The 27,326-nt window shown below is 47.2% G+C and overlaps 1 protein-coding gene across 1 annotated transcript in view; it reads right to left on the reverse strand.

Moving 5' to 3' along the window:
• Positions 1 to 27,326, reverse strand: part of UNC80 (unc-80 subunit of NALCN channel complex) — a 3,271,126-nt gene that overhangs the window by 2,549,853 nt on the left and 693,947 nt on the right. Inside the window, exon 14 of the mRNA XM_085648598.1 lies at positions 18,297 to 18,428. Coding sequence (XP_085504724.1) covers positions 18,297 to 18,428 — 132 coding nt within the window. The remainder of the gene's footprint in view (positions 1 to 18,296; positions 18,429 to 27,326) is intronic.

Genomic DNA, 27,326 nt, shown 5'->3' on the forward strand with positions numbered 1-27,326 from the left:
CGAGGGGTTATCCTGCGCCCTGACGTGGAGGAGAGGGTTCCTGCTTGACACAAGGGCAACCTTGTGCCAACCAGAGATCCCCGACTCTAACATTGTTGGCAGCGGCTGGGATTTCGGATTTGCACTTGTAATTTGCATACAGTGAATTATTAATCACCAGATAGTGAGAGCAGACCAAATAACGCAGCCACAGGTTTTCATTTGTTGAACTTTGTTGAGACATCTGCCGTTACTGCAACCATGCCTAGCTCACTCTCCGCTGGGAGAGCACTCTCTGTGATTTCTGGAATAGATGAGGTGGATTGGGAGAGAGTGGAAGGCTACACGATGGAGCAATTGAAAGGCTACAGTGTAAAATTCAGAGTCCCCCATGCTGGATTCAAGAGGAAGACCCAGTACACCAAGGCGTTGAGAGCCTGGAAGGAGTCACGAGACCCACGGAATGCGGGGGACATCGTTCCACCCGACAACCTTGAGGAGCCCAGCAGAGTCCGGTCGCCAGAGGAGCTGGCAGACAGGGCAGCAGACAGGGCGCATGCAATGGAGATGGCAAAGTTGGCAGGACAAATGGAAATGGAAAAGCAGAAGTTGGCCCTGGAGGCACAACAACGCCAAATGGATCATGATATCAGATTGAAGGAGTTGGAGCTGAAGGCGAAAAGTTTGGACACCGCTCCTTCTGGTGGCAGCACTCCACCAGTGCAGGTAGAGTCCAAGGTGTACATCCCCAAAGATGTAGTAAAAGAGTATTTTAGAAAGGATGACATAGGGCAGTGGTTTAGAGCCTACGAGGTGGCCATGTCTTCACACCGGGTCCCTGAGAAAGACTGGGGAGCGGGGTTGTGGGGAAGGTTCCTTGCTGAAGGGCGTGACACACTGTTAGATTTACCCTTAGATCTCCAAGCCTCATACCCCCATATGAAGGAAGCTTTAATGAACAGGTATGGGTTAACTCCGGAGCTATATAGACAGCGGTTCAGGGAGACGAAGAAGATCCCTGAGAGTACGTATGTGGAGTATGTGACCTTTTTCTGCAGAGCGCTGGATGGTTGGGTGAAGGGTAGCAAAGTGAATGATTATCAAGGGCTGCTTGATTTAATTGCATGGGAGCACTTGTCCAGTCAATGTTTTCCTGAGCTACGCCAGCACCTGATTGATAGCAAGCTGTCCAACCCGAGGAAGCTTGCTGAGGAGGCGGACCGCTGGCTCAGCACCAGGGTCCACAAGGGTCAAGTGGGAGACTCCGCCAAAGGTGGGCAGGGTCCCCAGCAGAAGAGTGGGGGGGCAGGGGTAAACAGAAGGGGTTCCAAAAAGGCCCCCAAAGTAATTCCCAAGGGAACCAGCAGAAGGGTTCTCAGCCTCCCCCACCCCCGCAGCAGAACGGGGCCCTGACAGGTAGACCTGTTCCAAAGGGGCCCTTCAATTGTTATAGGTGTGGTGACCCGGGTCACATTGCCTCTGATCCTAAGTGTCGCCTGTTTGGTAAGACCGCACCCACTGGTGCTCCACCCCGGCAAGTAGCTAGTGTTAACTTTGGGGAGGAGGTAGCAGTCCAGGAGGGTGGGGGTCCCGGGCAGATGTCCCTAGTCTCGCTAGGAGACAGTGAGATGGTCCCCGAAACGTACTTGCCCTCTAACACTAAGAAATATGGGCAAGTAGTGACCATCAATGGAAAGAAGGTTGAGGCTCTTAGAGATACAGGAGCCAGCGTGACCTTGGTGAGGCAACACCTGGTGTCTCAAGAGCAGATTGTACCCAATGCCTACTGTAGGGTTGTCAATGCTGACAACATAGAGAGTCGTTGTCCAATGGCTCAAGTTCCCTTTGAGTGGGGGGAGGTCTCTGGTACTCTACAAGTCGCTGTGAGAACTGACATGCCTGTAGACTGTCTGCTAGGGAACGACCTGGAGAGCTCCCCTTGGGAAAAGGTGGAGAAGACCACGCATCTGAGGATGGTGGGTCTACCCGACTGGGCGTGCGTGACCACCCGGTCCATGGCAGCCAGTAGGGGTGTTGAGAGGGTCCTGGAGCCTGAGGGAGAGGTCCAGGAACCGGCCTTAGGGAGAAGGCGCAGGAGGCGCGGGAAACCGGCCCCCGAAGTTCCCACGGCCCAGGAGGAAGTAGACCCTGAGGGGGATGCTCTGGAGCCTACCGGGGAACAGATTGCCGAACTGGGAGACCTGCCTGAGCTGACCCATTGGCAGCAAGAAGGAGGTCCCTCCAGGGAGGAATTCTGCAGGGAGCAGAAAGAATGCCCTTCTCTCGTGGGTATGCGGCAACAGGCTGCAGACCAGGCCAATGGTGTTCAGGCCAAAACACACTACGTGTACTGGGAGAGTGACCTCCTGTATTCCGAGCCTAAGGCTGCTGAACCTGGGTCAGCCCGTGTGCTGGTGGTACCCCAGAAGTTCAGAACCTTCCTACTGGGGCTGGCTCACGATGTGCCGTTAGCAGGACATTTGGGGATGGACAAGACCTATGACAGGCTTGTCACCCACTTTTACTGGCCCCAAATGCACAAGAATTCAGATTCCTACTGCAGAACCTGTCAGACTTGCCAGGCAAGTGGTAAGAGCGGAGGGAAGCACAAGGCTCCTCTGCAGCCCTTCCCCGTGGTCGGTACGCCATTCCAGCGAGTGGGTATTGACATTGTGGGGCCTCTGGACCGCAAGACAGCCCTGGGCAACAGGTTCATCCTGGTCTTGGTGGACCATGCCACCCGGTACCCTGAAGCCATCCCTCTGAGGACAGTGACGGCCCCCGTGGTGGGACGAGCACTGATGGGAATTTTCTCCCGAGTGGGATTCCCTCTAGAGGTGGTGAGCGACAGGGGGACCAATTTCATATCCACATATATGAAATCCCTGTGGAAGGAGTGTGGGGTAACTTACAAGTTCACCACTCCTTACCACCCCCAAGGAAATGGGTTGGTTGAGAGATTCAACCGAACCCTCAAAGGCATGATCATGGGCCTGGACGGTCCGATGAGGCGTAAGTGGGACGTCCTCTTGCCATGCCTGCTCTTCGCTTACCGAGAGGTGCCACAGAAGTCTCTAGGATTCAGCCCCTTTGAGCTTCTGTATGGTCACCCGGTAAGAGGACCTCTGAGTTTGGTAAGGGAAGGCTGGGAGCAATCTCCCAGGAAACCTCCCCAGAATGTATATAGTTACATGCTGGCCTTCCGAAACCAGACTCGGCGTTTCAGGCAACTTGCTGAGGCAAATCTGGAAGCCAGCCAGGAGGAGATGAAGCGGTGGTACGACCGGAATGCCACTCTGGTAGAGCTTCAACCTGGACAAAAGGTGTGGGTCTTGGCCCCAGTGGAGCCTTGTGCACTTCAGGATAAGTGGACAGGTCCATTTGAGGTTGTGGAGCGCAAAAGTCCTATCACCTACTTGGTGGACATGCAGTCTCCCAGGAACCCTTTGAGGGTCCTACATGTTAACCGCCTTAAGCCCCACTTAGAGAGGACCGAAGTGGGCATGCTGCTGGCCACTGATGATGGAATAGAAGAGGAGACCAAGCCTCTTCCTGACCTCTTAGTGGCCTCTGAGAGAGATGGGTCAGTGGATGGAGTTAACCTCTCACCCACCCTGACGCCCGAACCACAGGAAGATTGCCGCCACTTACTGGGGCAGTTTTCCGACCGATTCTCCCTGGTTCCTGGTGTCACAGATTGGTGCGTCCATGATGTGGACACAGGAGACAGCTTACCTGTGAAGCACAAGGCTTACAGGGTAACTGACAGGGTCAGAGCTTGCATTAAGGAGGAGGTCTCCAAAATGCTTGCGCTAGGGGTGGTTGAGTCCTCCAGCAGTCCTTGGTCCAGCCCCGTGGTCTTGGTCCCCAAAGCTGCTGCGCCGGGAGCCACACCTGAACTCCGGTTCTGTGTGGACTACAGAGGACTCAATTCAGTAACGAAGACTGACGCGCACCCCATCCCCAGAGCTGATGAGCTCATTGATCGGCTGGGGGCTGCCCGGTTCCTCAGCACGTTTGATTTAACGTCTGGGTACTGGCAGATCGCCTTGACCGATGGGGCCAAAGAGAGGTCAGCATTCTCTACACCAGATGGGCACTTCCAGTTCCGAGTCATGCCATTTGGGATGAAGAATGCCCCTGCCACCTTTCAGAGGTTGGTCAACCAGGTACTGGTTGGGCTGGATGCGTTCAGTGCCGCCTACCTGGATGACATCGCAGTGTTCAGCGCCACCTGGCCCGAACACCTGCGCCACCTCCGGGAAGTGTTGATGGCTCTGCGCCGAGCAGGCCTCACGATCAAGGCAAGCAAGTGCCAGATCGGGCAGGGTTCCGTGGTGTACTTGGGACACCAAGTGGGGAGTGGCAAGGTGGCACCCTTGCAACCCAAAATTGAGACCATCCTGGCTTGGGAACCCCCCAAGACGCAGACCGCAGTGAGGGCCTTCCTGGGGCTCACTGGGTACTACAGGAGGTTTGTCAAGGGCTATGGAACGATTGTTGCCCCCTTGACAGAGCTGACTTCCAAGAAGCAGCCCAGGAACGTGATCTGGACTGACACCTGTCAGAAAGCTTTCGACACCCTGAAGACTGCCATGTGCACGGCACCCGTGCTCTTGGCCCCTGACTTCTCCAAGGAATTCCTAGTGCAGACAGACGCTTCAGAGCATGGTGTAGGGGTTGTTCTCTCACAGATGACTGAGGAGGGCTGGGACCAACCCGTAGCCTTCATCAGTAGGAGGTTACTGCCACGGGAAAGTAGGTGGAGTGCAATTGAGCGAGAAGCATTTGCTGTGGTCTGGGCGCTGAAGAAGCTAAGACCCTACTTGTTTGGGTCTCACTTCCGGGTTCAGACGGACCACAGGCCCCTCAGATGGTTGATGCAAATGAGGGGTGAGAACCCGAAGCTGTTGAGGTGGTCCATCTCCCTACAGGGTATGGACTTTACGGTGGAACACCGTCCTGGTACAGATCACGCCAACGCTGACGGTCTGTCCAGGTATTTCCGCCTTAGTGACGAGGAACCCCCTGGGCAAGGGTAGTTCTCCCCACATTTCAGCTGGAGGGGACACGTGTTAGACCTGGCACCTTGGCATGAGTTTCCCTTCCACTTTTTGATGGTGTGCCTCGATTGTTTTGCTGGTGTTGTCCGCTCAGGGCACTGCGCCACGGCTAATCCGTGCCGCAGTGCAAGTGCTCCCTAAGTAAAGTGTACCTGTAATTGATGTCCCTGATTGGTTTATTGGATTCACTGTCAGTCCCCAGTAAAGTGCACCAGGGGTGCCAGGGCTTGTGAATGCCAATGCTGCTGGTGGGCTTGCAGCGCTGGTTGCGCCACCCACAGAAAGCGGCTTTGTAAAATGTGTCTAGGGTCTGCCACCGCAGACCCTGCGTGCAGTCTGGGACTGTCGCGCTGACTGCGCAAGTGCCCCCACTTGCCAGTCCCTAAACCTTCCCTTACCTACATATTAGCCACCCCTCTGGTAGGCCCACGGGCAGGGTGCATTGTAGGCATAAGGTAGGACATGCCCTGATGTGTGGGGCATGTCTTAGTAGTGAATTACAGCCCTTTTCGTTTTTCACTATTGAAGGCTACCTGCTCTCCATAGGCCAGAATGGGCTGCTGGAGTCGCTACACGCTGTGACCCCAGTGGACTCATAGAGCATGGTAGAATGTCAAGTTTAGTATGCCTGAACTCAGAATAATAAAATACTTCTTGTAGCCAAGTTTATTTTAATATCCTGGGTTTGTAAATACTACTTTTAGAAAGTTAGTATTTACTGACCTGACCATCTCAGTCCGCCTCTGCTGTGTGTGTGTGTTCTGCCTAGCAACAGTGAGGAGCAGGGTTGGGGAATCCCCAGAGACAGGTTGGCTGCCAGGTGGTGGGTAGAGAGGTGACACCTGGATGGGTGGGAGGAGCACACCTTGACTCTTGAATAGACCTGTGCTCTGCCACCACAAAGCCGGCGCCGCCCCCTGTGGAGCGGCTGATGTCTCTGCCCTGCTGCTGAAAGGAAAGAGCAGAGTCACCATAACAAAGTGCTCCAGAACTGGACTAAGCCAGGCCTAGGCCCCCTGGCGCTAAAGAACAAAAGAATCATGGTATAAAAGTAGGAGCCTGGCTCCTAAGAAATCAGAATCCTGTTTACCACAAAGAACCTCTGCCCGACTAGAAGGAGAAGAAGACGCTGGAGGAGCTGGCCTGCTGCTTGCCTTGCTGAGAAAGGAGAGGAAGAGACTTACTGAAAAGACTTTGCTACTTTGTGCTTGAACATTCTCCAAGGGCTTGATCTGAGCTTGCCCCCTGAACTGAACCCCAGGACCAGTGGGTTCTCTGTGCTTTTGCTCGTCCTCCAATTCGAGCCGTGTGTGCATCCTGCTGGAAAGAGACTGCGCCCCTCATCGCCCCTCCTAGGGCCGTGACACTCAGAAGCTTGCCTGCCTCAAACCCGTGAGAGCCCCGCTCCGTCCAGAGCCGCTCTCTGTCCCCGGGCCAGGCCGCCTGCATCCCTGTCACCGCCTGCTACTGGAGCGCGCTGACCGCGCTGTCACCCCTCCCGCCGGAAGCCGTCCGACGACTGTGATCTACGCCAGGTCATCCAGCTGCACTGACCGTGCCCTGCGACCCCGCTTCGCTATCCCCGGACATCTCAGGCCGCGCCGCCCCCGCTGTGGAGACCCTCCGGCACCGCCGTGCTAAAGGGTCGCTGGCCACGCCTGCCTACTTGCCCACACCTGCTGATTGAGGAACCAAGAACACTTCCCAAGCTGAGAGTCGCACCGACCTGTGCCGACTCTCCACATCACGAAAGAAGTTCCAATATCGGGCTCGGGCCCGCAACGCCTTATTTCCCCGTTCGCCGGAGCCGATCTCTGTGAGTACTGGAACCACAAGTAACATTTGCAAGAGACTACAAGGTCTCCCTTTGAAGCTACGAACAAAGAACATTTGCCTGCTTTACAACCTGGTGGCATAGCGAAAACGTTATTGGTCTTGTGATAAGTCTGCTGAGATATATATACCTATTTTTACATAAAGAAGCGTATTTTTATATATAACCAAGTCTGGTGTCCGTTTCTGGGGGGATTGATGTATTTACTGTGTGTATGATTGTAAGTGCTTAACCAACAACGCCTGAGGAATCGCCTTGGCTGCTCACGCCACGCACCTAGAGGGTGAGCAAGGGTCATTCGCGAGGGGTTATCCTGCGCCCTGACGTGGAGGAGAGGGTTCCTGCTTGACACAAGGGCAACCTTGCGCCAACCAGAGATCCCCGACTCTAACACCCGCCCAATAAGCATGACAAAATCCTGCACAAACGGAAGCCTGCTGACACCCACCATCGACGTCACCAAACTAGGGCTAGATCGCGCACAATTGGACTATGTTATTTTTCCGATTACGCAGTAACATCCTTGTGCTCATCGCCAGATTGCAAATATGTACAAACACTCCAACGAAGTAGTATAGTTATAACATTTTAATAACTTATAGATATAACAATCACACCAACAGGGTAAACAGGATAAAACACGTTTTTAAACAACTATTTACATGGCAGTCTACTGCGACCTGCATCCCAAAGCATTTGCGTCCACGTGACACCGTCCTCGCCTCTCCTTCCTCAAAGTTGCAACATTGGCCTGTTTTGGGTGGTCCTTTTAGTCGGCTTTGGGCTATAAAAGCCATGCAAAAATCCATTGACATCAGTGGCGGACGACTGTGCGAATAAGCCGGAGGCTACACGAAGCGCCAAAACTCTGACAGCGCCAAGGCGGAGTCTGCCACGCTAGGCGGATCTTCCTATTCTCTTCTTCTTTCTTCAATAACGGCTAGGGTGCCCTGGCAGGGGGGAGGCGACGCGGACGGGCCTCCCCCGCCTCCCCAGGTGGAGGCTCACCAGCAGATGAGGACACCCCAGCCGTCTTTTTCATCGGTCTGCTGAGTCGCACCCTGCCACGTCGTGTGGATCCTCCCATTCTCTTCTTCTTTCTTCAATAACGGCTAGGGTGCCCTGGCAGGGGGGAGGCGACGCGGACGGGCCTCCCCCGCCTCCCCAGGTGGAGGCTCGCCAGCAGGTGAGGTCACCCCAACCATTTCACTCGCCGTCCAGCCGAGTTGGCGCCCCTGCACTCGACCGCCGGACAGCCGCCCAAGCACGGGTTCACCAGGACTGCCGCTAGCACCCGGTGCGAGGAGTGGGCCCCCGCAGCCGAGTAATCGGGGACCCACCCCGGTGGCGATACCATCCAAACTGCTGTCGTTGCTGCTACTGGAATCACCCCGGTGGCGATACCATCCAAACTGCTGTCGTTGCTGCTACTGGAATCACCCCGGTGGCGATACCATCCGAACTTCTGCTGTCACTGCTACTGGGCCCACCCGGTGGCTGTGCCGAAGAGCTGCTACTGCTGCTGCCCTTGGACTCCGGCGGTTGGTTCTTCGGATCCAGGCCTGGCCTACCGCAAGACAATTCTGGACTCGAAAGCTTGTCTGCTTGGGCGTGGGCCCCACCCTTGACAAAACACTCCCTCGGCTTTGCAGAGTCTGCGGGAGTCATTTGCACTCGACTCCCGCCGACTTCCGGTAAGGACAAACCGCCGCCATTGTTCTTTGCCCCGGGCAGCAGCCACCTCGCCTCCGCTTGGTGCAGTAAGTAAGACTGATTCAAAGCGTCGGCGGAAGAACCCGCCTGCTGCCCCACCCCAAGAACGAACCACGGCATTGCTACGAGGTCGCAGTGACGCCATGCTGACGCAAAGTTGACGCTAACGAAAGTTCTCGAACTACCGAAAGGAATTCTGGTCCAACAGCTAATTCATGGAAAGACTTAGACTGTACACTGGCCCGACCTCGCCCCAAGATGGCGCCGATGTAGGAGAGGCCTACAAACACTTGTGGCGTTCCAGTCACGTGACATTTGTATTAAAAAGAGATACATATATATATATATGCGATGCTTCCACACATGATGGTCGGGAGGGGAGGGGGGGGGGGCGGGGAGGGAACCGATTTTATGCCGAAGTAGTGTTGCTCATGATGCTCGACGCCTCTCACGCCGTGGCCGGCCTATAGCGGTTGTAGGCCCGTATTTGTATACTGACATTGTCCTAAATAAAGGGCTTCTTAAAAAGAATTACGGAATCAGTGTCATGACAAATCATCTAGGTTGATTGAAGGTTTTTCTTTTGAATAAATGATTGTTACTCCTAAGCGAAAGAATACAGATAATACAGACTCAATTTGCCTAAAATCTTTTTGTTTAACGGAATTTGTACCCATCACGCCTGTCCTTTTCCAAGAGTTGTCAAATCGATGATCAACTATAACTTAAGGTATATGCCGAACGCCAGATATGGTATCTTGCACCATAGTACACGACCTATTGAGAAATGCATGTACGACCAAGGAACTCGAATTTAGGAAATGAATAAAATAGGGCCTCTTTACCTCGGACAAAAAGAATAATAGGTCTATGGTATTACCCACTCCTGCGGCTAGCCTGGTACGTGGTAAGTAGAACTTTTTTCGTGTCTACGCGCGCTAGGGTACTTTGAATACTGCACATCCCCTCCCCTCTTTTTCCCCTCTATAGGTCACGACGAAGTTCCGACTAAAGAGTGGAGTGGACATGGACCGCACCGAGTTCAATATCAGGGAAAACATAGACAAACGTTGTGAGATAGTGCGTAAAGTACAGACCACCATTGGGAACATGAAAAACTGTATGATATGATTGTGCGTGTGTGCTACGATTATACGGCATGAATGTGTATGCATTCCATGCTTGGGTCACTTGAAGAGAGCGTCACTGTATGATTGAAGTGCTCGTCCACCGATCAAAGGGAGGAGAATAAAGGGTCCGACACCCCCCCAAGATAAACTACAAAATGCTGAAAATACGCAGCATACATAGGAAAAGAGGACAGGAAAGGAGAGGTCCCCATGCTCAAACGTAGCCCTGAGTCTCCGTCTTAAGTTTCTGCGCTTGATGCATGTACTGTCACACCCTATCCGGCATTTGTGTGTACGTGATCACCGAATTTATGTCTTTTCCCCGCTTGTGTTTTCTTACATGGAACAGACCCATGCTACTCCATGTTGTGTGTGCACCAAGTGGCCTATTATCTTACCCATGTCTCTCTCGTTTTGTGTCGTATGTATGCCAAATAGCCTACTTGATGCACACGTCTCTCTCTCTCTCTCTCTCTCTCTCTCTCTCTCTCTCTCTCTCTCTCTCTCTCTCTCTCTCACTCTCTCCCCCTCCCTCACTAAAGGCTCTTTCTTGCCCTCTTTTTCCTTGAATAAATTAACGACACATACCTCTTCGGTAAGTGTATAATTGGCCTGAAACACGGTGGTGTTCGAACAAATTGACAGAAACAAAACGACCATACTTTACCACGTTACTACCTCTCCTTTTTGCAAATGTTGAGCTTAATCGGCTGAGAAAGAAAGGACAGGTAAGACGACTGATGTCTCCCAAACTGGCCCTCATCACGGGGACTATATGTCAGTGGTTTTTGTTTTTAGAAGACGCCATCGCCACCACCCAGAATTACCCCTGACCAATTACCCCGAAATAGAATGTCTAAAGCACCCTGTTCTCCCAAAGATAACCCCAGCCCTATACTAGCCGTCTCAGACTATTTTGAACGAAACAGCTGATGACCCTATTTTCTAATAATACATCACCTAAACTGATAAAGGGCTACCTATTGTCCCCAGCAAAAATAATGCTTAGCTTATGTTCCTCCCCGAAAAGGATACTCGTGAACGCATGACAGTAGCACCTCGCACTTACTTTTTCGTAAAACTTAGTAGTCCTCGGAGGAAGATGTGTATTACCAAAACTTGTGTTGAGATGGACGAGTCTCTACCGGAGAAGCCGGTTTGAATTTTTAATAGACCAGAAGGTTGACAGATGTCAGGCTTCCTGCAACGATTATAGGGCACAGGAATCGTCACCTAGAAGGCCAGACGATGGACAGGGATACCCACAGAAACCTGCACCACAGCAATAATTAATAGATTAGTAACACGCACACTAACATCAGAATTAATGGACACCAATCATACAGCAAGCGATAAAAGCCTTTCCGCAACTACTCGGTGGTTGGGAGAGAGGATGAAGTATGTGAATATCTTCCCTGCCAAACTCTCTAAGATTTTTGTTTCTTGTACTCATTTAAGGATAACGGGCTGCCATCGGAAGGGAGGGGTCGGACGTGACGCACAGCCTGGCTGCAGACCATGGAGCATCTATGACATCGACCAAGGAGGAAGCTACGAAGCAAAAAGGGCGTGAGACGAGACACCATTATCAGGATGATAAGCGCGAAGGGCTACATCGAGGCCCCTGCTCACTGACCAGCGTGCCTGAAGTCTCAACCCGTCGGGCCCGATTGATGGGCCCAGTGCTGGAAGATCCTGCTCCCCTTGGTCCGCATCTTGATCCGATCCCACTCCACCCCCCTCTTCCCTCGGCATCCCGAAGCACGTCACACCCTTCTCTCTCCCTCCTTTTTATGGATTATGAATCTGACTTAACTACAGGAGAACAAAAAGCAGGTACCCTGTCTCAAAGTACCTATGGTGAACTGTGTTAAGGAACAGGACTGTGATCGGAGAACAGTGAATGGTCACACCCTGCCACGTGAGAAATTGAATTTGAGCTGGACCTTAGCTCCACCGCCAGTGCTCAACAGTGCCAACGAAAGAAGAACAACAATGAGAGCTTACCAGTGATGGCTCTTTATAAAAAGGACACTGGAAAGAAGAACCCATGTCAAGTTGAAAATCCTCTCCCAACCACCCCCTTTTTTTATATATTAACTATCTTCCTATCAAGTTTTCATGATGTTGCATCGATCACTTCCGACTGTACGCTGAGAAGTTAAGAAAATGTAACTTTGTATAGTGACATTCATACAACACCAGCCATGTACACGACTATACTGACTATTTTCGATCCACACGAAGTCCGGCCTTAAGTAATGTACGAAATATCCCTTGTCTTGCCAGAAACATCCTGTTTGCTTTACAGTATCCTATTTGTGCTCAAACAAACTCCCCTCCTCCTGTCCCTGGGCCTGACATGCGGCACAGCTGATGTAACTTTGTATGTACTACCTCCTCGCCTACTTTATCACCTGTATGTAACTATGTGCAAATGTGTCAGATTACTCCTGCCTGCCCTAAAAACTCTGTATCTTTAAGGAATGTACGAAAGACATTAACGATATTATAGCTGAAGGTTAACGAAGGTAAAAATCGGCCAGGCAAGCTGGCGAGATATGTTAAAAGGGAGGACTGTGGAAATTTAGCTTGCAAACTGAACATTATCTGTGCCATCTTGCCTCTCCCCAGCGCCACGCACAGCGAGCACACGACAGCCATTTTAGGCACCCCACTCTCTCCCCCGCTCATTGTCAATCGCCAGTGCGTTCCCCTGACGCCGCAAGCATCCCCCGCGTACCGGCCACCCCCGCTCTCTCATACATGGGCCATAAACCTTCTCCTTCTGCGCGACCCTGCCGTGGAACCACGTCCCACGCCTGACCGACATCCCATACATGGTCATGCCTCTCTTTGATGACCCCCTTCCTCTGCGCCCCATTGTCCGAACTGATCCCAGGCCATCACCTAGCCCTGCGGATGCAGTTTATTGCCCCCACTGTAAGGGAGACACCCCACATCAAAGGGATTACAGTGGATCAAAGCCCCTACCCCCTGAGACCCGGCCGGTTGCACACATCCCCGGGAATTGGCGGAATACCCTGCTGCGTGATAGCCATCTCCTACTGCGGGTGAGGTGGGAACTTCTACTGTAGCTATGTGTGGGATCGAATCTGAGCCGGGGCTTCAGGGGTTGTTCTTTCATGCATCAAGGGGATCTAAAGAATGTACCATGTGTAATAAAGCAATAAACCTGTGTATAAGAGACCAGGTCTCAGAGATGCAGTTAGAGCACCTCGTGACGATACCTTGCTGTCTGATCTGATGTGTTCTGCTCCGACGGAATAAAACTTTGTTTCCCGCCTTCCAGTCTCCGGCGCCTGCCTCTTTCATTGGTAAATTATCGAGTGGTATGAGAGGCGATTACCGCCGGGCAATACTTGAAAGGTTATCGACTGAAACTGCCTCTACCATTTAACAGAACGGTGATGGATCAAACCCAGATCTGTTGACTGGGTGTGAGTGTTTGATTGGTTCTGATGCTCTGTCCATCACCACCCCCTTTTGTACCGCTTTGTTCGCCATAAGTTGGCAGGGTATGCTCAGACGTGAGTCCCTTACTCACTTTGCCACTGGATTCAAGCAAGCCTGGCTGAAGACGGCTGAAATGCCAGAAACCGGTCCTAGGAAGCTTGTTTCCGGTCCAGGGAAGGCATGGCTTAGCAGTTCGGGCTGGACTGTTCCCATGAGGCACAGGGTCAGACTGATTTGCATATGGCCAAGTCTGAACTGGGGTGGCAGAGTGGGCTAAAGAACGGTGATGGATCAAACCCAGATCTGTTGACTGGGTGTGAGTGTTTGATTGGTTCTGATGCTCCGTCCATCACCACCCCCTTTTGTACCGCTTTGTTCGCCATAAGTTGGCAGGGTATGCTCAGACGTGAGTCCCTTGCTCACTTTGCCACTGGATTCAAGCAAGCCTGGCTGAAGACGGCTGAAATGCCAGAAACCGGTCCTAGGAAGCTTGTTTCCGGTCCAGGGAAGGCATGGCTTGGCAGTTCGGGCTGGACTGTTCCCATGAGGCACAGGGTCAGACTGATTTGCATATGGCCATGTCTGAACTGGGGTGGCAGAGTGGGCTAAAGAACGGTGATGGATCAAACCCAGATCTGTTGACTGGGTGTGAGTGTTTGATTGGTTCTGATGCTTCGTCCATCACCACCCCCTTTTGTACCGGAGCTTCTAGGGGTACTTAGGTTCACCATGTAGGTGACCTCACATTTCTTTTCTAGGATGGTATGGAGGCCACGCCACTTGTCTTGAAGGGCACTTGGGTACACAGGCTCCAAGACCCATACTTTCTGCCCTAGCTGGTAAACAGTTAGAACAGCCATTTGGTGCTGCCACAACTTCTGAAGTTCTTGGCTGACCTCCAGGCTTTTGCTGGCCTTCTTCACATACTCATTGCGTGAATACAGGCCTAGCACATAATCCACAATGTCTCGCTTAGGAGGTTTGAGAGGCTGCTCCCATTCCTACTTCACTAGAGCAAGTGGATCCCTAACTGATGACCAAACAGGAGTTCAAATGGGCTGTAGCCCACCACCTTCTGTGGAACCTCTCTGTAGGCAAAAAGAAGGCATGGTAAAAGGACATCCCATCTCTTCCTGAGCTTGTCATAGTCCCATAATCATACCTTTTAGGGTTCTGTTGAAACTTTCAACTAACCCATTGCATTGTGGTTGATAAGGTCTGGTGAATTTGTAATTTACTCCACACTCTTTCCACATGGCTTTCAGGTAGCCAGACATTAAGTTGGCACCTCTGTCTGGCACCATCTCCTTAGGATTAATCACTCTGATAAATATTTACAGGAGGCCGTTGGCCACTGCAGGAGTTGTAGTGGACCTAAGGGAAATAGCTTCTGGGTATCTGGTGGCACGGTCCACCAAAACCATGATATAACTGATCCCAGATGCTGTAGGAGGGTCTAGGGGACCAACAATGTCGATACCTACCCTTTCAATGGGAACCCCAACCACTGATAGCGGAATTAGGGGGGACCTTTGTTGTGCCATCTGTCTTGATTGTTGACACAGAAGCGACAAAACTCATCAATGTCTTCAGACATGTGGGACCAGTACAAGTGTGGGGCAAGCCTGTCCCGAGTCTTACTTTGCCCAAGATGCCCTGCAAGGGGTATGTCATGTGTAAGGGTCAAGAGGAACGCCCTAAACTTCTGAAGAACAACTAATCTCTTGGTGGCACCAGGCTTGAGGTCCTTAGCTTCAGAATAAAGGAGTACATCCTTCCAATAGACCTTGTGGGTCACACTGACAACCCCAGCCTCTACAGCCGCCTAAGGCTCTCAAGAGAGGGGCATGATTGCTGCTGCAAGCTCAATTCCTCCCTGGACGGTGCCCCTGCTCCTAGTAGCTCTGCCAGGTCAGGCCCAATCTCTTCGGGCAGTTTCCTCACAGGGGGCAAGATCATCTTCGTTAGACGACTGATCCTCACATGAAACCTGGGGGAAGAATAACATTTTACCCTTCTTAGCTCTCTTGTTGGTAGCAGTCTGGGCCATTATTCCAACCACCACTACTCCTTGATCTCCCTGTTTCTTGGCCTGTGCTCTACTCATCATACACATTGCTTCAGAGATCCCAATTATGGCTGCATAAGTACTCAACTCAACTTCAGTCCATGCTGACATTTCCATATTATTGCCCATAAGACACTCTACAGGAATGTTAGAAGATACCACAACCTTTTTAGGGCCAGTAACCTCACCCCCCCCCCCCCCCAGCAAAGATTGATCACTGCCATGTGGTGGCAATTAGTGATATTGTCTGCATTGGTTACTTGGTAAGTGTACCCAAGTAAGTACTGCTCAGGTGACACCAGTTTTTCGGTCACTATTGTGACACTGGCACCTATGTCTCTGTAAGCTATTGCTTCCATACCATTTATGAGGGGGAACTTCCTGTATTTCCTCATATTAGGAGGCCAGGCAGCCAAAGTGGCAAGATCAATGCCACCCTCTGATATCAGGACAGCCTCAGTGACTTCTCTGACTAGGCTAGAGCCCACTGTAGTTCCTAAAGTAAACCCAGCTACACCTTGTGCAGGTTTACTGCTACTAGTGCTATTGCTATGAGCAGTAGGGGGAGTAGTAGCAGTCTTGGTGCCTTTCTTAGAACAAATGGGGTCATTTGTCCTATAGCCTTTTTGTTTACAAACAATGCACCAAGGAGGTTTGTCACTAGTGAAAGAGGAAGATTGTGACCCACCCTCAGAGGAAGATTGTTGTGGGCCTTTAGAAGACTCTTTTTTTCTTTAGTCTTCTCCCCATCATACTCTTGGGTTTTAGATGTATCTTTCTTTTTCTGGTCACCCCCACCCTGAGACCTATTTCTCACCCTGGTGCGAACCCATTTGTCTGCCTTCTTTCCCAATTCTTGGGGAGAGGTCAGATCAGAGTCCACCAGAAACTGGTGCAGTTTCTCAGACACACAGTTATTAAGGATGTGCTCTCTCATGTTCAAATTATACAATCCATAATACATTACTACCATGTAGCCAGCCTTCCAGAGCCTTAACTGTACAGTCTATGAAATCAACCCACTCTTGTGAAGAGGTCTTCTGGGTATCCCTGAATTTGATCCTGTATTCCTCACAAGTAAGTCCTAACCCTTCAATAAGTAACTCTTTCCTTATACTTGTATCCTCTTCCCTTACTGCCAAGGTGTTTGACTCTACCTTTGTCTGCAAAGGAGAGCCACAGGATAACTGCCCACTGATTCCGGGGGACCTTCTGGACTTTACAGGCTCTCTCCATAGTAGTAATCGACTTGTGGATATCATCCCCAGTTTTAAAAAGGGGCACTATCGCGTAAGGTTCCTAGAATCAAAGTGTTCCTCCCTGACTCTAGTCTCTTTATTGCTGCCACCATTGGGAACTAACCCCAAATTCTTCCTTTCCTTCTCCACTTCTAGGACTTCCATTTCAAGGGCCAACTGCTCCCTCCTCAGATTGAGTTAGGCCTTTTCAAGCTTAAGAAAATTGTACCCCCTATCTAGGATGGCATCATCTAAATTAGAGTGAGTTGACCCAGCAACTGATGCTCAGGAAAGAGAGAATGAGGATGAGGAAGAGGAAGACCCCCTCCTCCTAGGAATCTTGTGAACTAACCTAGGGTGAGTGAAAGTGGGCTTACTGACATGACCATCTCCAGTACCATCAGTACCACACTCTACAGGTATAAGGTCCTCCAGGGGAGCTTCTCAGGTTCCTCCTAGCCATGTCCATACATACTTACTGGCACTCTGTCGGCACTGCTTTAACTGCCTGAACTGGTTGCATCCTATCACACAGTTGGGAGTAGTATATAGCACCTATACCTCATAAGTAAACAGCAGAGAGTACCGTCTCGCTTCCTTGACCTGAGTATACTAACAGCCGAGCGCATGATTACAAAGCATTGGAAATTGCCCGACCCTCCTACCTCTCTGGCCTGGCGACAGTCATTACTGGTGTGGGCTAGACCAAAGGGTGCGGCACTGCGCACTGTGGACATCTAAGGCCTTTGTAAAATCCCCATAGCAGCGAGTTGGGATGCTATCCTGCAAGACTTTCAGGGAGCTCTTCTGGGAGTTATGCAAGGTCCAGTTCCAGCCTCCTCAGAGAACCCAGATACTGAAAGACCCAAATCCACCGATGCGCAACTGAGGTAGATGAACAGAGGGTGGTCATGGCCCATGCCCCAACTCATCAAGTCCTCCACATAATATTTGGAGCTGCAAAACTGTGTGAGGTATTTGCCACTAAAAAATGCAGGGGTCAGTCAACGTCCCAAGGGAGTAACACTCCTCCCATTTCCTTTTATTTGTCCACCCTTTATTCTTCCATCTCCTAATGCCATGTAAAGAAGCTGCCTGACTCATTCATGCTGGCTGTGGGGAGGTACTCCCAACCTAGGCAAGCTTAACATAACTGTGTGGATGAGCCACCCCTACTGTGGATCCAAATCAGCGCTGGACTAATCATCACCATGTAATGAACAAAATGTATGCAATATGTTGGATATCATAAGTGGCACTGGTGCTCGCAAAGGTGTACTCATCTCTTGCAAAAAGGCCTGCCCACTCTTTTAAATGCTTGCATGTGATAGTTTATTAGCATACGTAGTACACTCTAACAAATTGAGGGGTGGGACATAATGTACGAAGGGCGCACCAATGTTATGCTTAGCTTTCTCTTTCTTCTCCCCCAGTTCATCTGTTTATTGATAGGTGCACAAGAGGCATCATTGCCATGGAATAATAGATGCAAAGCACAGATTAACCCAACCAGCGAACTGCAACTGGTCATCCTTGCAAACTTTCTTAAATATGCATCCCTTTCTTTACAGCTACCTGCTCACTGACGCGTGTTTTACATCATATGACCAATTTCTGTAATACTGCCATAACATGCACCATGTAGTGAATAATATCAGATATGTAAAATTGTATAAATGTTTGTGCCAAAAAAACAATAAACAGATTTTTTTTTTAAAACATGATGAAAAAACATCATTCAATGCTCAAGGTGAAATAAATACATTTCATTAGGTCTATAGTTTACTGCCTTACCTGGTGTCTCAGTCTGTCTCCTGAGAGTCCTCGGTGGCCTTCTCCGCAGCCATAAGCACAGCCCAAAGACTTCACAATTTTTATCAGCATGGTAAGGGCCAATTTGTGGGTGCTTACTGGGGCATTATCATCCTGGTACAGACATCATGAAATGATACAAAAATGTTTAAGAAGCAAAAACATGAAGAGTTGGTCATTCTGAGAGTGTAGTGCAGAACAACATGTTTGGACATTTGACAAAAATAAAATGTTACTTGACATTAACTGTGACCTTGAAGCATGGATGGTTTTTACAGATTCACATACTTTGCAGAATATCCCCCTTCATATTTTGGGAATTCTTAATTAAGTTTATAGAGAGGTTTTACTTGTATGCTCTTCTTGTACTTGTGCCTTTGTCCAAGAGTCAATCAGCAGATTGTAGATATGCATTGCCGTTGGTGGCTATTTCACATTATTTTGAGCAGTTTACTTGGCATAACTGGGAGGCAGGATGGCTTACATATTAATCTATAAAGGATATTCAAGTTACAGAACCTGGCTTTTAGTTTTAATAGACTACAAAGTTTTAATGGCCAGCTTTCCAAGCGGAGGTTACCAAATGGTAGGAATTAAAGCTGAGGTCCCAAATGAGAGGGTTCATGGTCACTGTATGCCCCAAATGTGTTTCAGATTCAATATTCACATGCATGCAGTATACTACCTCGGACAAGTTCGAACGACATCCATGTTGCCGCCCTGCCAATATCATACTATGGCATGTTTGCCATAAATGCAGTTATTGTAGTCTTCTCCCTGGTGGAATGAGTCTAACTAATACTGAAGCATCTTCTTTTATCTTTAGGATAACAGTAGTTATGTTATCTAATGTTCATCTTGCAATTGTGTTCTGGATAGCCTCAACCCTTGTCTGTATGTGACTCCATTTGCAGATCCCTAGCCCAGAAGTCTTTTGTCTATGCAATATTTTATAGTTCCTTCTGCAATCTAGTGTGTACAAATCCCTAGTAGGTACATGAGTAGGCCTTTAACAAGTAATCCCACAGTCTGATTAATAAGTAAGCCCAATACTACCATATATACAGAAGGGGTGTTCACATTACTATCATCCCTGATAAACTGTGGTAAATGTTTCAGAGGAACAAAACCGGAAAGTTCAGAATATTAAAAATGGCATCTACTGTTAAACGTGCGTGTGTGAAAGAGGGCCTGAAAACACTTTCATTTGTGAAAGCAAACAGGATGTTATCTGAAAAGCCGGCAGATTTATTAGATGAGTATTATTTTGGAGAGAGCAGTGGATGTGGTACGCACCTCTAGTTGAATAAGCCCTATACAGATAAAGCAGGTGTCTCCAACCAGTCGATCACAAGCTACCAGAAGTTCTCAGACACCTTCAGGTTAGCTCACAGCTGTGGGTTCATTTTTAAATAATCATAGGGTCACGTTTTCCTTTTAAAGTTAAGGGAAGGCTGTGTTTAATTTACATTACTATCTTCAGGCTACATATAGCAGGGCCTGATAATGAGCAGTCCTGGGGTCAGATTTGTGACACAGGCACAGAGGTGAAGAACTGAAGCACTGAGGAATTTAAATCTTAAATAAAGGTCCTTGTCAACTCAATATTGGAGTATGAGAGATGTTTCTGAATTCTTTTAAATTGGAGGAAATGTAAATGAAGAGTTAGCCTAATGATTAGGTTAACGATTAGGTTAACTTTTACTTTTAATTTTAACCCATTTTAAACTGTTGCATTTACAAACAGCAGGCCTCTTGCTCCAAGTAGCCAGCAGACACTGTCACTGAATTTATAACTGAAAAATGTAGTCCTTTTTCCAAATGGAAGAAATGTAAAGTTGATAAAAATATTTCTATGAAACATTGAACAAATGGTTTTCGTTACTTTAAATTAACCCAATTATGTCTCAATATTTTATGAAGCATATTTCTTCACTTTAAATTCCTCCCATTTAAACAAATGGCTGTATTTTTCTCTTATAAATATGGCACTGTGTCTACAGGCCACTGGGTGCTAAATGCCTGTTGTTTGCAAATGCAACACTGAAATAGTAGAACATTTAAATGATGAGTGTTTAGGAATCCATATAAACATAAAGTTCACTCTTCAGTTTAATTTTCTCCCATTTAAAAGTGTCGCATTTACACATCTTACTCAAAATAGCTGGTAGACACAGGGCCAGATGTACGACCATGTTATTTTGCGAGTCGCAAAATGCGCTCAATTGCCAGTCGCAATTTGCGACTCGCAAAATGACATGTACAACAGTGTCAGAGACACTGTTTGCAATTCTCAATAGTCACCAATTGCATGCCTCATCAATATTCATGAGGTACTTGCAATTTGCGACCCCATCGAGAATGGCTGGCCCTCCCAGGTATGGTGGCCTGCTGGGCACAGCAGACCTCTATGTCTGGGAATGCTTTTAAATAAAGCAGTTCTGTTTTTTAAATGCAGCCCGTTTTTCCTAAAGGAAAACAGGATGCATCGAAAAAAAAAAGAATGAAACGTTTTCGTTTAATTTTTTAAGGGCAGGTAGTGGTCCACTGCCTGCCCGTAAAAAATATTTTCCCCTATATTTGCAAAGGGGAAGAGGTCACCTGGGGACCCCTTCCCTTTTGCGATTACATTACCACCCTCTTGAAGAGGGTGGTAAATTGCGAGTGTTTTACGACCGCAATTGAGGTTGCAAAACATTTGTATATGGCTTGTGGGGTCGCTATTAGGAAGGGAACGCCCCTTCCTAATAGCAAGTCGCTAAACACTATTTGCGACTCGCAAAACAGTGTTAGTACACGGCCCACAGGATTTTTGTATGCGCAAACGGGTCGCAAACCCGTTTGCTCATGCAAAATCCCTTCGTACATTTGGCTCACAGTGTCATATTAATAACTGGAAACTAAAGCAATTTGTTTAAGTGGGAGAAATTTAAGTGCAGAAAAATGTTCCATATTATTATTCTTTTTTTTAAATGTGTTTATTAGAATTATGCATATCACAATACAGTTGAAGCAAAAATTCTTTCAATCCTGATATAACAAAGACATGCTGTGAGAGGGAGGGGCATCCATACAAATGTACCTTATTATGAACATTTTTTGCAGAACCTTTTTCTGCAGTTTATATTTAACTTTTTTTAAAAATGGTTGTATGTTTGCGTTATACATTTAACAGTTCCACATATGGCAAAAGGTATGTCAGTTGCCACAAGTACACAGACTCTCATTCACCCTTTACACATATATTCCATTCATACGCACTCTTGTTCATACTTCTCCAAAGACCATGCTCTCACTGACACCCATGGCAGCCCTGTCATAGTGACCCGAGTCCAAATATTTTGTTCAAACCATAGTTTTTGGCTCTATGGACATTAGGCTTAAATTCAATGAAGCTGGAAGTGGTGGTGTCTGGTAACATTGCGCGAGTGGCTTAGACTTCAGTATCTCACAATGATTTTCACTGATCAGAATTAGCCCTCACTACAGAAAAAGTTGGAGACCCCTGAGATAAATAATGACAAAGCATATCATTACAATGCCCTGATAAATAAAGATGATCAGATTCTACAACGTTCAGAGATAGAGCATTAACCTCAGTTGGCATGGTTGTAATGGATCACTGTTCATTCCTTCCTGGTGAAAAGGTCTTGATCAACTATCATATATTGGTGGTATTCAAGAGACTTCTGAAAATCTGCAAACTATAAGAAGCAAGAAGTCTTCTGCTGGAGAATTATGCATGCCAGCAAGAGTGCAAACGGATTCCTGGCAAGGTTCACCTATTGTGTGTTGGATTCAAAGCATGCATAAGCAAAGTTCTTTGTCTTCTGTGTGGACATTTCTTTACAAGTATATTTTCTATTGTAGAAAATGAGGAATTGTTTACTAAAGCACTATAAGCTTTATTTCTCATTAAACATTCACATTCATGAACTGAACAGTACAATTCTGTGTAAGAGCACAAAGACCAGTTGCCGAAGTAAAGAAGTGGAGGTATATTGAAAGAAAGTGATATAATTGCTAAAAGCAATCCGCGAAAATGACCTCATCTGGAACATGAACATTAGGCAATATGCTAGGAGTCCTTGCCCATCTGTCTTCATAAAAAACATGAGCTCAATGTTTCACTCCCATCCTTTTTTAAATAATTATTGGTTCCTTTCTGGAGAACTGTGCTCCTAATTGTTTAAAACAAATCTCTGGATCCAGATGAATCAGCTAGCTTTTGTCTAATTGCAAGGGCTCCTACTTTACTAAGATCACGCAAAAAAAAGTAACCTGTAAACTTGACCAGCACTTGGACGCACATAACTTGCTTGGTGACAAACAGTAAGGCTTCTCTTCAGTACAAGCAATGATGTACCGTTTTTAGCGCATAAGGGATCAGGTTTTCTTGCTGGCTGAATAGGTCTCTAGCACTTTTTTGGTGTTAATATATCTACCCTCTGCCTCAGAGACAGTAGACCAGAGCATTAGGAAGGACCAACTGATGAAGCTGGCAGGAGACTTAAATTCCTCTAGTAGTTGAAGTATTTCTGACCAATAAAATATCACAAATTAAGTGCGACGAGTTCCTGTTCACATGTGTTCTGGTCACTTCTGGTATTGCCCACTGCTTGTCGGTATGGACTGTTCTCTCTAAAATACCTATAAGCAGCCTTTACATGTCTTGGCAGGAGGCTATTAAGTGATCCATTGCTATCACATTATTCAGAATGTCAAATACTTTTCCCAACTCATGCAGTGCTGAAAGGGACTCTTGAATACTAAATAACTTGGTAGACACCATTTAGACAACAACCTTAAGTTGAACACCTCTAAGAATTGATGCTAAAAGGTTTAAACTCTGCCTTGTAAAAGCTTAGTTTACTATGCAATATGCACTTTGACCATGAATCTGCCTGCACAAGCCATCATTCAAGGCTGGTGGAATAACAGCCCTGGTCGCAGGGCTCTAGCATGCCTCAGTGTTACATGGCCACAGCTAGATGTAGTCATGGACGCTGCAGGCTTAAGCTGTGCAGTGCCCGTGGCTACATGCCAATCACCCTGTCTACCCACCCTTTCCCAGGTCATCAAAGAGTTGGGTAAGGGTGGGATAAAAAAGCAAAGACTGGAACCTGGTAACTGAGACTGCTCATGTTTGAGGTTTCAGTTTCATGCTCCATTGCTGTAAGAAGAAAGATCAGCAGAGTTAGTGATAATGAGATATAGGAAGAGTACATATGAGTGAGAATGAATTAGAGTTAGTGAAGTATAATGACTGTGAGTGTAACTGACTGTTACTTATGTGAGAATGAGCGTGTCAGAGTGAGACTGAGTGAGCCACAGTCTGAGTGAGTCCTAGAAAGAGTGAGACAGAACAAGTCAAAGAAAAGTGAGAATCACTGAGACTGACTGAGTCAAAGTGAGTGGGAATGAGTAAGACTGAGTGAAAATGAGTGAGACTGACTGAGAATGAACAAGACTGAGTGCCTCAGTGAGACTGAACTGAGTCAGATTGTAACTGAGTGAGTCAGAATGAGTGGGAATGAGTGAGACTGAATGAGTCAGAGTGGAATTGAGTGATTCAGTCTGAGTGGGACAGAGTGAATCAGTGACACCAAGTGAGACTGGGCGAGAATGAGACTGAGTGAAATTGAGTGAGTCAGGTAAGTGGGACTAAGTGAGAATGAGTATGACAGATTGAGTATGAGTGAGCCAGGGCAAGATTGAGGGAACTGAAATAAGTGAGTGAGACTAAGATATTCAGTGAGACCAGAGAGTCAGGGGGAGAATAAGTGAGAATATGTGAGAATGAGTGAAAATGAGTGAGTCACAGCGAGACTGCGTAAGTCAGAATGAGTGAGAATAAGAGGGGTGAGTGAGACTAGGTGACAATGAGTGAGACTGATTGGGTCAGACTAAGAATGGAAGAGACTGCCGGCATCACAGAGTGAGAGTAAGTAAAAGAAATTACAAGTGCAAATGAGAGTAAGTGAAATAGACTGAGTGAGAATAGGTAAGAGAGTAGGACTGAGTGCAAGCAAGTGTGAGTGAATCCCCCAAACCATATGAGAAGAAGTTAGACTTGCTCACTGAGCTTTGAGCCAAGAATACGCCCACTACTTTTGAGGTCACCAGCTGCCACTGGATTGGAGTAGTATCAATAAATACATTATGTGTGTTTCTGAAAGCCTACTTTCTCTTTTCACATTTAGGGAATAATCTAAATAAAGAACAATTAAAGCTGTTATCACTCATGTCACTGTGGAATACTGACTTCAACAGAAGAGTGAGGGTCTCAAACCCTCAAGGTTCTCTCAGCTTCTACTATATCTTTTTTTTTAAGAGTTCTTGTTGTTTGTTTAGATCAAGCACTAAAAATTAAATATGTACAAAGAGCAGAAACATGTAACCAAAGATTCCAAGAAGCCGGAGCAGCGAATCTGAAATGACTGCCGGGGATGGGGCTTAACTATATAACCAGAAGCAAAAAAAAGGAAGTGAAGTAAGAATAATGTCAAATTAACCATGTGCATCTATGAACTATATTCAGTCACAGAGAAGTTGCACTTACTGTCGAAAGCTTAATTATTGTTAAAAAAAATATTTACTTTTTCAAAGTCTACTCATACACAAATCATACAATTAACTAAACCAGTGCATAATAGTTAACATGAACAGTTAGTGATTGCAATGGTTAAAAGTTACAACGTCTATTTGAACATCACCTAGTTCTATCTGATCTGGTTAGCAGAAATGGTGGTGGTTATGATGAATTAGTCTGCTTTGGATAGGTAAAGGCAAATGTTGCTCTAGTTAGTTAGAGGCAAGTATTGGTATGGTATTCTGTTTCTATCAGGCAAGGGTCAGACAAAATTTGCTTTTATAGCTGTAAATGGTTTTAAAACATATGACTGAATGAAAGATTTAACTGTCAATCTGTGAGCAAAAACAACATGTTAATTTTCATAGATAATTCTGTCACAGAGTAATTTCAAACACCTTTCATATCTGACTTCTGTGAGGAACAAGCTTTTTCATGCCAATAGATTGGACTGTAACAAGCTAAGGCATGCATAAACCATTTGTGGATGCCTCTGTTTGCAAGTGTTGGCACATTAAACCAAGGTCTGTTAGCTTGTTACAGTATGTCATGCGCAGTGGTGAAAAATGCGGTAGAACATCTGGCCGTATAATGGTGGCCGACAGGTGATGGGAAGATGAGATAATGTTGGTGATATTATAGAGGGTGGCCTCAGAGGGGCTTTTTCAGATCACAAATTGTAGTGTTTTACAGAGCTTGTTAGAGGGAAGATATTCAAGAAGTCTAAAGGAAACAATAGTTTAAAGAGAAAGGGGGGACAGAAATCAGAGTGGCGGGCTTGGCACAGTAGTTACTTTCAGCAGTTGGGAACAATTTGACAGAGGACTCAGATGGTTTTACGAGCCATGGAATCAGATGGACTCTGAAGTAATGCAAAATCAATTGGTATCTCATGCACACAAGTCAATTATCCCCAGGTGAAGAGCTGTGTTCTGCTCTAATTGAATTAAATGTTGTCTCCTAAACATAGGTGAAGAGGCATTCCGTTGTCTCATGGACGTATGTGTTGCCTTAATGACCCATATCAAGAGGCACACTGTAATGACGTGTTGGTCGGCAAGGATATCTTTCATAGATTCACATGTCTAAATTATTCTCGGTCATTGAAGTTCTTTCCAGGTGTCAAAGGCAGATCCTATGCACCAACCCAGGATCCCAGAGATTACTGGCTTGGCTCCTGAATCTGATGAATTTCCCAATTTCACAATGAATTTCACAAGAGGACGGCAAATATTCTAGTTCATGTGAGAGCACTTTCTATGAATAAGACCTACGGATCCAAATGGAAGAGATTATCTACGAGGTGCCCTTCAACAGGGCAACATCTGTTTCAGCTTGCTCAATCAGAACTGAAACACACATCGAGTAAAGTCCACCTTGCAAACATATAGAGTTACAGATGATTTTCAGGGGTTCAATCCTTATAGTCACATAGAATTTTTAAACACTTACTACAGAGTCTAGCCAAAGTATTTTCACCATCACAAACTCCTCAAGCAAAGTGTTGTCCCAACTGACGAGAAGTCAATTTGAACCAATTTACAAAGCTACCACTTCAGCAAGAAAGGTTAATCAAATTCAAGCATTTACAATTTCAGAACCTAACCTGCAGGACACTAAATTGTGCTACAAATCCATAATTTATTCCAAATGTTCCTAAGGAGTTAAACCTCAGAGAACCCTTAGTCCTCAAACCTTTTATCAAACCCATCCCCCCCACACACAGCATACAGTGTGTTATATTCAATGGATGTATGAAGATGCCTCAAATTTGATTTGGACAGAATAAAACATTTCAGAAAGTTGAACCTTATTAGGCCTGTCATCTAATTCAAAAAGAGGCTTCCCAGTATTGAAGCATGACTTTCCAGATCGGTTGCAGAAACAACTGGGTTCTGCCATACGAAGGCCGGAGGCTGCTAACAAGGATAGTCACAGACAAGTTTACAAAAAGCTTGGCAACTTTGGCAGTGCGTAACGCTGAGGTACCTCTGATGGATATCTCCTGTGCAGCTGCTAGGTGGAACAGATACACCTTTGTTAAGCACATCTTCTTAAAAGCTGTTGAGACAGAGATACAGTGGTGGGACAAAAGGTGTTGCACTGTCTGTGTATCAGGTGAGTCTTTCTACTTTATTCTCACTTCTACACTGTGATGATATGTATCAATTGCCAATAGGAATTGCTACTCTGATTGAAGAATGTGAATCTATGAAATATTCGGAGCTGGAGATGAAAATATGACTTACCTGTAACCACACCTCTCCAGCATTGGTGTTGTTCATAGATTCATGTGAGGCCCATCCGCCTCCCTAAATAGGGACTCACCCTCTTTAAACATTTGTGCTATAAATCTGAGGTAAGACTGCCTCTGAGAGGGATGTCTAGTAGCACTCACAATTTCATTAGCTGAAGTTTGG

Source organism: Triturus cristatus, chromosome 3_2 (assembly GCF_964204655.1).
Source record: "Triturus cristatus chromosome 3_2, aTriCri1.1, whole genome shotgun sequence".
NCBI classification, from domain to species: Eukaryota; Metazoa; Chordata; class Amphibia; order Caudata; family Salamandridae; genus Triturus; species Triturus cristatus.